At 39.7% G+C, this 11,270-nt stretch overlaps 1 protein-coding gene and 1 pseudogene across 1 annotated transcript in view; both read right to left on the bottom strand.

Annotated features, from left to right (window-relative positions):
- Positions 1 to 287: 287 nt before the first annotated feature.
- LOC110319640 lies at positions 288 to 8,008 on the bottom strand (annotated as a pseudogene).
- Positions 8,009 to 8,217: 209 nt separating this feature from the next.
- Spag6 (sperm associated antigen 6) overlaps positions 8,218 to 11,270 on the bottom strand; it is a 48,078-nt gene continuing 45,025 nt past the window's right edge. The window contains exon 11 of the mRNA XM_021194582.1: positions 8,218 to 8,504. Within this exon, the coding sequence (XP_021050241.1) occupies positions 8,435 to 8,504 (70 nt within the window). The 3' untranslated portion in view covers positions 8,218 to 8,434. The remainder of the gene's footprint in view (positions 8,505 to 11,270) is intronic.

The raw sequence follows: 11,270 nt of genomic DNA, 5'->3' as shown, positions 1-11,270 counted from the left end.
CTCTAAACACATTAGAGGCCTTTGGTGACTTACAGCAACCAAACAAGTTCTTAGTATTTCATCTCATAGCCCTTTGGGAGGTCTTGTTGTTTGGGGGGAGTTGTTTTTTGTTTTTTCTGTTTTTTTTTTTTTTCAACTGAGCAGTGTTTGATTTTCCTTTACAACTTAATTAATACTTCTTGATGACTGCACATGGGGTAAGGCTGCTCGGTAGTTCAGAAACATCCCAGTGTTTCCCTGACAGTCTTCAGTATTGAGTGGAATGACTTGTATGAATGACGTCACTGTCAAACCAGCAAGATCTCATTTATGCATGCGTCATTCTCAGGATTGTTGGTAACTTGGCATACTTTCCCCAAATCACCTTGCCTCCTTGTGTCACAAGGCCCAACTCTCTCACATTCACTTCAATAACTGTACCTTTGGTGATCACACCCAGGGTTGTATATAATGGGAATGATGGATTCTTTTACACACCGAGTATAGGCAGGCACAAGGTAGCTTTCAGCTCAGGGGGTGTGACATGGGCTTTTTTGAAACGTAGACCCATTGGCCTAATGAACCTTTCATATTTAGGTGGTTTTCTTGTAAAGCCATCATCAGCAGAGCAGACTTTAGTAACCATTCTCTTCCATGTCTTTTTTCTGTTCTAATAACTTTCAATACTTCTTTCTCTCCTCGGACATGAAGTTTGGGTAGAGGGACCTCCCATTTTCCCACCTTTTCTTTTCGTTTCTGCTTAATCATGTTGGAAAGTTCTTTTGCTCTCGACTGCCCCTCTCTGTCCAGCAGATAGGCGGGGATGCTCCCTGTGGAGTCTTCTCATCTTCCTTCTGCTTGGTGTTTCTCTTCTCATGCATCTTACTTGTATTTTCATCTCACTTGTATTTTCTGGGCATGGCGCTGTCTCTGGTAGAGCTTAGCCTTCAGGCTAATCTCTTTCTTTTTTCTTTTCATTTTTTTTTCCTTCTTTGAATGTTCACAGGCCTCTAGACCGTCTTTCTTTCTCTTTTTCTCATGGTAGTTCAAACAATATCCATATCGTTTGCAGTGCAATTCAATATATTCATTTTGTGGCGTGATGACAGCCACGGAGTCCGCAACCTCCCTGGTCCCAAAAACGTCCGCAACTTCCCTGGTCCCCAAAAACTCTTAATTTCTGGGTGTCACTGGTTCATGAGCATGCCTCTTTTGTTTTGTTTTGTTTGAAGATTTTTCAGACTTAAATATTTGGCTATGTCGGGGTGGGGGGGATGATAAAGGACACTCTTAATTCATGGATATAAAAACCTTGTTAAGATTTTTTTTTAATTGCTAATCTGGCATGAATGTACACAGATGATTCATTCAGTGAGAATTTGGATGCTGGTGGAAATCCAGGTGAGTTGAAAGAAAGACCTGGAACTTGTGGGACAATGCTGTCAGCAAAAGAAGACTCAACACTTGCAGGAAAACAAACACAGCCAACTTGAACTGTAATATTTAAACCTGCTAAAGGCCAGTAACACAAAGCACCAGGGTAGGGTGGCAGGAAAGCCAAGGGTGAAAAGTTTCTAAGCCAACTATTAAATACATGTAACTCGCTGACTCGAGTGCCCATGTGGAATTTTAATTACTCGGACATCTGTTTAGGGAAGTGTACTACTAAATAGGGATCAAATACAGAGATCAAATTACGTGTGGAGGGGAGTGGAGATAACACTCATGAGTCAGAGAGGAGAGCTACCAGCCAGGGGAAAATCAGTCCTGGCTTTACATCTCACCAACAGAGAAGCAATTAGTTTAGACTCAGGGCTGGTGAGCGTCCTCGGTCATGAATTTAATTAAATAACCCTCAAGTGGCAGAAAACAGAACCAGCCACTGTATTTAACCATCAGTAAGACATGAAGCATAGCGATGACCCAAGTCCCCGCTCTTTCCCCTCTCCCTACATAGACTCCTAGTGGTTTTTCTTTCCTTTCCTAACTTAGTCTTTTCTTCCCAAAGGCCTTCAGGGAATTCATTGGAATTGATGGTTTAAACAGAGAAGCAGGATTTAACACCAAAATCTTTGCAAAGAGGTAATTTGAAAAATGGAAGAAAATAAAAAAGATGCAAGGATTGAGTCACCAGGAGTGCCTTCCTTACCCTCGGTACAAAAGCTCATCAATCCACAGGGGAAAAGCCTCTGTGACACTTTTATTGATTTTTTTTTCTTTTTGGGTATTTTTTTATGCATTATTTTAGACACTCTGTTTTCTTTCTTTTCTTTTCTTTTCTTTTCTTTTCTTTTCTTTTCTTTTCTTTTGGTTTTTCAAGACAGGGTTTCTCTGTATAGCCCTGGCTGTCCTGGGACTCACTCTGTAGACCAGGCTGGCCTCGAACTCAGAAATCCACCTGCCTCTACCTCCCAAGTGCTGGGATTAAAGGCATGTGCCACCACTGCCTGGCAATACGTTTTTTTGTTTGTTTGTTTGTTTGTTTGTTTGTTTTAACATAACTCAGACCTATCTGCTTAGGAATGGCACCACCCACAGTGGACTGACGACTTCATCAATCAGTAATTAAGAGAATGCCCCATAGACCTGCCCAAAGGCCAACCCACTAGAGACAATTTCTCTGTTGAGATTCGCAAACTAAACAGCACAGGCAGCTAAACTCTCCCAACCCAGCCATCTTTTACTCTGTTTTAAACTTTTATCCCTGTAGACTTGTCTTGCCTCTAGAACATTCAGTTCTATTGACTATCTTCATAAATGTCAGGATAGGACCACTGGATGGTACATTAACCTTATCCTGTTGAAATAATTAAATACACTTTGCTTCTGGTATTATCTGACTTCTCTTATTTTGGGATCCTTTCCTTATTTCTGCCAAGGAGCCCCAGTTGTATAACTGCATCTCTTCCAGTGAGCCCTACATGCAGAGACAGTCTCCACTGAGGTCCTTGGTAATGTTACCCTTTTGAATGTATTTTATCACCATGGTATGTCCTGTGGACTCTCTGCAGATGATACCTGGCCGGTCAATTTTCCATCCTTACACAGTATGACCCTTGGAGCTGTTAGTACCATTTACCACACTACTGTGATAGTTGTGGCATTTCAAAATTTTGAACAACAGTCTATTGTTTCCTCTAGGTTTCTCTAAGCCACCCTGGCACCCGTGGTCTCTGCCAGCGATAAATCCTTTATCCTGATAAGAGTTTTCCCACTGTGAATGAACTCTCCCGAGGGTGTGTAATGCTCCCCAATATTCTCTGTGATTGTAGTGCTAGATAGGTATGAAAATAAGTCAGAATTTTCCCTTTGTGTGCAATCATCACTACAGTAAGGACTTCCTGCAAGAGCAGAGACCTGCTCTATCCCTGCCTGGGTAACCGGGGTGATCAGGGCACAGCACAGTTGCTCTCCTACATGCTGGCTCGACCACCAGAAGATGGTGTCAGATCCCCTGGATCTGGAATTACACATGGTTTTGAGCCCCAGGAGTTGTTTAACTCTGGTCCTCTACACGAGTAACAGCGCTCTGTAACTGCTGACTCATCTCTCCAGCCCCTCACGTAGTATCTCGGCAAACTTTAACTATGGGCTTTCTATAGAATATTCTTTTTGGTCAAGTGGGAAATGGCAGAAAGTGCCAATTCCTTTTACTGAGATTTAATTTGAATTTTTAATTTTTCAGGTTAATTTATTTGTACCCAGTGTGACCTGGAATGCTTTTCTAAACAGCACTTCACAGAAGTCAGAACAGTAGTGAGTAGACGTTCATTGATTGCTATGAGTCCAGTATTGCAGCTCATGGTTTACACAAAGGCATCCTGGGTGTCATGGTTAAGCCATGGACATCATAAATTTGCATATTTACAAAGAGAATTTTCCAGCAGATGGCAGTCAAGTGTCTTATTTTAACAAAATAAGATTATTACAACAAGGTGTGCCAATGGAAATAAAATGTTTTGAGGACTGGTCAGCTTTTCAACTCAAAGCCGTGTAGACTGAGGGTGGCTTCCTGCCCTGCCAAGTCCTGTGATTCTTCAGCCTCTATAACCCTCAGAGTTGTAGGAAAGGGATGCTGTTGGTAATCTGTTCACAGCCTCACTCGGAGGAGCACAGTAGTTTGGGGATTCTCATGTGGACTTGGTCTCCTTAAAACTCTGGTCCCTTCTACACTATTTCAGAAAACAAAAGCATCAGAACAGGAAGAGATTTGGCTGGCCATAGTGAGAAAGTTGACTCAGCCTAAATCAGTCAGGCACCAGAGGCCCTGGTGCCTCTCGACCCAGCCTGCTGCTTCCTCTGCCTGCTGCCTGCTTGCTAGAGTGATGGCAACACTGGGAGCTGAAGAGAACAGCAATGACACAGTTTACATTACTCTATACACAGAAATATGTAAAGTGAAGAACTCAGTAGGTTGCAGTCATTCACAAGCTTCTGGACATCTTCATATTCAGCAAACTTTGAATACATAGGTAATCAGTAATATATGTTTTATATTTTAGTATAACTTTTTTCCAAAAAATATCTATATGTATACTAGACCATTTTATGATGGTGATATATTAATATTCTTGAACCAGCATTCAGTTAACATTACTATAGAAAATATGCCAATCGTGAATAAGAAAAATTCAAAAATAAATATTTTTTATGCTGATTCCTAGATTAATCACTGAGGATTTCCCCTAAACTCATTTAGATAGAGAAAAATGAAAACTGTGCTCTATAAAACAAAGGAACTGCTGTGCCTCTGGGAATTTTATTTTAAATTCATGAATAACACGGATACATTTTCCCTGCTTTTTCTAACTGCACAAGGCTTAGGAAGCATTTGAAGTTCTGCTAATAGCGAGCCTCCCTGGGTCCTGAGATGTGAACTGTGTTTCTCCCTTCCACCTTCCACACCATCAGTGACATTTACAAACAAAGCCTTGCAGTCTTTAAAGCAGTGCCACTGACGGGGTTTAACTTTATAGCCTACAGGACTGATTAAAAACAAAGTGATATCTTCATATTTTACCAAAATCTAATTTTAAAACTCAAAAGGTTTTGAAGCAATTGGAAAATACAACAGTTATAGATACAGACTTGTAATTTGATCCTGCCAATCTCTGGGAAGGTAACTACAAATTAAGTTTTCTCCACATCAAAGTTGGTGGCCAAATAAGCCCTAACATTTGCTAGCATTTATCTTAAAGGGACGGTTACAGAAAATTCATCTTTTCAAGGTCAGTTCTAAATGACTTCTTAGAGAGATGGCCTCACCTTGAGGTTTATGTTAAGAGCTTAATTTCTAGCAAATCCTTGATTCATTTGGGGAAGGGTTTTGGTTGGTTTGTTGTTGTTATTTTTGTTGTTGTTCTGTTTTGTTTTGTTTTGTTTTTAGAGAGGAAACAGAGAAGCAGGCCAATGTCCTGTGATTGTGGGGCTGTCGTTTGTTTTCACATCTTTGTTAAATAGGACTGCTTGTGTTCCGTGCTTGATGGATGGTTTGCTCCCTCTGGGAAAGTGTGCACGCCAGAAAACTCCATGATGGCAGGAAAGTAGTTTTGTTCTATCGTAAATCATCGGGCTTAAACCCCACACACCTAAGAATGAGGACTGAGTGACACTTCACAAGTGTTGGTCACAATGTCTAGCTCTGTCCCACAAATCATATGAAGCCTGTGGGATGAAGAGTTACAACATTGTTACCTGCTTCGGTCTAGGTTGTCTCCTGAACATGGCTCGCCCTTACTCCCTAACTGACTGGTGACTAGAACTCAGGCCTCAAGATCCCTTTCAGAAACGTACTACTCAATCTCTTCCCACAACAGGTGAAGGAGCTTCTGCAAAAAGAAGGTCTGGCCAACTCCATTCCTGAAGCTCCAGCAGTAGTTAACCATCACATAAGAGGAATTCTTATAGAAAGTTAAAGCTTAAATAAACTACAGGGAATGGCAGGAAGGGGTTAGTCTGCACAAACAATTGGCGTTGACCAAACTCAAACCAGCAGTGAAAATGCACGAGAATATCATCAGTGGCAGACATTATTATTGCTTTAACACAAAAAGGCTTTTTAAATGCTATATTTAAAAAAAGTTTTACATTGCTTAAAGTGTCTTGTAAATAAACATTTTTTATAACTGGGTATGGGGACATATCCCCTAGAGACAGTACTTTGAAGGCAGAGGCAAGCAGTCCTTTCAGAGTTGGAGGCTAGCCTGGTCTACACAGAAAGTTCCAGGACAGCCAGGGCTACATGATAGACCCTACCTCAAACAAAAGAAACAAAACTTAAAATGTCCCAATTCCAGCTGATGAAATTAGGAACATCTGGCAGGACAGTATTATTTTATTCCTACTCTAGTACTCCTTGATAAAGAGAAAATGATGTATATAAAGTGAAAAGTGCCAACTGCAAGGTATAATGGAGTAACAAGAAATGAGAAGAAACTCACCACCCAACATCTAAAGCTACTGTAACCGAGGTAACTTACCTTCTGTCACTGTCCTGTCTGTCCGGGAGCTGCTGCTGCTGTGCTTGGTTTTGTTGGCTTACTTTGTGTGTGTCACACGGGTTCTTAATCTGTCACAGAGAACCTGAAATCCTGTGCTGTCAGCTCCCCGGTGCTGAGACATCAGATTTAAAAATACTTTTAATTAAGAATGATGAAAGCTACCTATTTCCTCGGGTCCTTAACCGGCTTTGTAAGACAGACAGGCAGGAAAAAGAAAGGGAAGCTACAAAATCAGGAATAAAAATTATATTCTCCTATGTAATGTGTCTAAGAAATTGCTGTAAAGAAACAAAATGGAGTAAGAAATATTAATAAAGTCAGGGGTGTACATTGTACATACATAACCATGAGTTCGGTTCTCAATGCTACCACAGAAAGGAAATCTCTATGTATTCTGGTTTGACATGAGTTTAAACGAGAGAGAGAGAGAGAGAGAGAGAGAGAGAGAGAGAGAGAGAGAGAGAGAGAGATATGGGAGATTCGTTGCTGGTTGTGAAGAAGTCTTGAAAGATGCAACAAAGCTGTTTGCCTGTAAAAAATAAATATGGAAGAGATAAATACAGGGAATGGGTGCTTTCCCTCCGAGGAAACATTAATGGCGTCCAAGAAGGAAACTTTAAACCAGGTTTTCAGGGACCACCGTAATGTAGGAACTTCCTGGGCTCCCCTCTGTCCTTCAGGCCTCCAGGAAGTCCTTCTCAAGGAATAACCCTTTAGGGGCTTTAGGGGCTAGTAAAAGATGGCTCAGTGGTTAAGAGCCCTGGCTGCTTGCTCTTCCAGAGGAACCTAGTTCAATTCCCAGCACACCCACGTGATGGTTTACAACCATCTGTAACTCCAATCCCAGTGCATCTGAAGTCCTCTTCTGCCTCAGTGGGCACCAGGCATGCCCTTGGTACACAGACATACACGCAGATAAAACACTCACACGCATAAATTAAAAAGAGATATCCTGTTATGCCCAAAGACATAGTCATAACAACCAGGATATGTGAATCTAAACAAAGGTTCCTAAAGTGAGAGGGGTATTGGCGAGGTAGAGAAAATTAGAAAAAAAAAAAAAAAAAAAAAAAAAAAGGTTTTGCAACGCTATCTTTAGTGTTCTGTTGGACTCTACTTTGACCCCATTACAATTTCCTAAGTGAAATGTGTTAAGTCTAAGGCTGCTGCTATTATTCTCAAATTATACCTTAAATTCTTAAATTCGTAAATTCTGAAAGTTGGGAAAGTGAACCTGGGAAAAGGGAATTCTAAGGACGTATTTTCTGTATCTGCAACCTTGAACAGGAATCAAGACCCTTTCAGTGGGAATGGAGAGCTGGATTGTCAGGGTCCATGGAAGGCAAGAAACACTTCATGCAGGGTGAGAAGAAAACTGTTCCAGAACCAGGAATAAAGAGGGGGGCTTTCCTAGATTCTCAGGAAAAAGGCAGGCAACCGATCTGCAGATCTCTTGCAATGATTCAGTGTTCTTAAGTGGCCATGCACAACTCCTTTCTCGGCGCCCAGCACCCCCTTTCCTACCTCATCCCTAGTCGGTCGTCATTTCTCTCTCCACACTCCCTTTTCTGTCTTTCTGTGTAACTGTCAAGGTCAGGTTTCCTTACCTATCTGATCTGTGAGGACATAACTAAACGTTTTCAAACAGCATTGTCTCATTTACATCCAGTCGCAAGGATGTGTGTGTTGTGTTGTTTTTATGCACTTTGTAGAAAAATAAATACCTTAAAACCCTGTATTGCCTTTTAAGCTCCTCTTTATTTGTGTAAATGATTATAACTAGTCTTTTCATATATTTCAGCTAATAATTTCTAAAGGATTGCATAAATATAGAAAATATTAAAATATTCCACATCGAAGAAAACTAGGATGTACTTGTTTCAGACACTTTAGAAAGATCTTTAACAATTGTTATCCTTACTCTCCTGTGAATCTGAGTATTGTAATTGCTTCGTTCAGTTCGAAGGTGGCTGATAACTGTCGACCCTCTGCAGAAGTATGTCTGAGTACCCAGGAGAATAGTACCTGAAAAAGAAAAATTGCTATCAAATACAGAGAAATTTTTCATACGGTAGGAACCAAAGAGTCTATGTAAAGAACTTATTAAAATAGCTTATGGGGCTGGTGAGAAATAACTTATAACTTATGGCTCAACCATAAGGTTGGTAAGTTCATCCTTGAAGCCCATGAATTTGGAGAACCAACCTAAAGAACCAACCTAACAAGCTGACTTTCACATGCATGCTCTGGTGCACATGCACACACACATAAACAAATGTAAAGTGTTTTAAACTAAGTCATTATATGAGTGAAACTTCACACATGTTCCAGTAGTGCTAATGCATAAAGTTAGACCATGAAGAAAGAGAGCCGAGCTCGCAGCGCTGTACCAGACACTGAAACCCTTGAGGACTGTGAGCATCGTGACCAAGGATGGAGTTCCCAAGCATCCCTTCAACACAGTGGTAATTGTTCAGAGGCATCCTTGTTATCCTAAGGATCACAGCTAATAGATGTCTTTTGTACATTAGAGTATACAGTCTGTCATTGCTAATCGACTTCTGTATTTTAATTGCCTTAGAAATCATGTTTTAATGTATAGTTGGATCAGAACCAGTCATAATTCACATGGAAAACAATTGAACAAACACTCTATAAAATAGAAAATTAACCATCTTCATTGCTTCTTGGGCATACATAATACCATACATTACATTTCCAGATTTCTAAATTGAGCATCTTATAAAATACTTAGTATAAAATATTAAATATATGAATAGTGTATATGAATAGTGATATGTTGTGGAAAGAATTTTCATTTACATAAAAACAAGCCAAATAAAATCTTATACACATGAATGCTGGGGCTTGTCCTTTGTTAGGTGTCTTTATGCCTTTCTCAAGTTAGGAGGGCAAAACAGAGCTGTATTTTCTTTAATAGTGTCCCTTGTTCATAATCAAAGTCAAACAGAACACTCACACACACACACACACACACACACACACACACACAAAGAATGTTCTTCTTCCTGTACTTATGTGTACACACACATACATATGCACATATTTAAATAAAAATAAAATTTTAGCTATGTGTGGTGGCACATGACTTTACTCCCAGCACTCAGACAGGTGGATCTCTGTGAGTTTCACACCACCCTGGTCTAATAACAAGTTCCAGATCAGCTAAGGCCATATAGCAAGCCCTGTCTCAAAAAAAAAAAAAAAAAATCATCAAAAAGCCACCACATCTAGAAAAATTAGGTTCAGCATGGGCTGATTAGTCTGGTGTTGAGGATCTGGCCGTTGTCTCTCAAAGTCTGAGATAGTACAGTTGTTAAAGCTGACCCTACTTTCATTGGCTCCTCATAAATGTGGTGGACACAAGACAGGTAGTTTTAAAATCTTTAAAAATGTGCTCCTTAAAATGATAACCACTAGTCACATATGGCTAAAGAACACTAGAAATATAGCTACTCCCACAGTCATCTATGGGATAGAACACAGAGACCCCAATGGAGGAGCTAGAGAAAGTACCCAAGGAACTGAAGAGGGCTGCAACCCTATAGGTGGAACAACAATGTGAACTAACCAGTAACCCCAGAGCTCATGTCTCTAGCTGCATATGTAGCAGAAGATGGCCTAGTCAGCCATCGTTGGGAAGAGAGGCCCCTTGGTCTTGCAAACTTTATATGCCCCATACAGGGGAACGCCAGGACCAAGAAGTGGGAGTGAGTGGGCAGGGGAGCGCGGGGGGGGGGAGTTATAGGGGACATTCGGGATAGCATTTGAAATGTAAATGAAGAAAATATCTAATAAAATAATTTTAAAAAAGAAATATAACTACTATGGTTAAGAAACTAAATTTTAAATTTTAACTTCAAAACTGACAAATCAATTCCTGGAAAACACAAAACATGTTTGGAATCATTTGTGAGTCTGCTTTTCCCATGTTAGTTTTATATGATCTAAATTGAACCCAAATATTTCCAATGAGATTTACCACCTGGATTAAGATACGCTAGAAGTAACAAAATATTATACAAATGTAAAATAACTAATTTTATATTTATTACAAGTTAAAATTATAAGAGTCAGATACTTGGAGTCTTAAAAAATTATTAAAACATATTTGCCCTTTCATTTTACTTTCTTAAATGTGACTAACAGAAAATTGGAAATCATACATGTGGCTCATGTTATATTTTTACTGGACATTGTTAAACTAAAAGTCACTCTATATCAATCAGGGTGTACCAATAATTCTCGAGGCTTTACTAGACTCCTTTCCAAGCTTACTGCCATTGCCAAATGTCCTTCACCAAATACCTCAGAGACTTCATAGTCTCTAGGATTCCCAGCAGCCAAGAAGTGACTAAAGATCCCCAGATCATCAACAGAGCAGGCACTTAGAATTGCCCAGCCCCTCATAGCTGCAACCAACTCCATGTGTGCCTCAAAATACAGACCCATAAATAAAAATGTCAAGTTATTCATTTATCATGAGAAGGACCTCGTTCCAACTACTATGGTGGTAAGGAATTTAAAAGTAGTTTCCTATTAGGAAAAGCTATGTAACTCCAGCTCAACAATAAAAGGCATTTTAAATACATTGCAATAATTTTATATTTGTAAATTTGGAATGAACACTTTGCTTGCTATGCATTTTATTATCAAAACAAATAGCAAAAAGTAAGGACCCAAGTACTACTATATAATGTCTCTAATATGATTATAAGATTAAAGTTGATTTACCTAATAATGCTACTTAATCTCAAGAGGAAAAAAGTG

Source organism: Mus pahari, chromosome 3 (genome assembly GCF_900095145.1).
Source record: "Mus pahari chromosome 3, PAHARI_EIJ_v1.1, whole genome shotgun sequence".
NCBI lineage: Eukaryota > Metazoa > Chordata > Mammalia > Rodentia > Muridae > Mus > Mus pahari.
The sequence above is the reverse complement of the archived record's forward strand: the minus strand, read 5'-3'. Positions and strand labels throughout refer to the sequence as shown.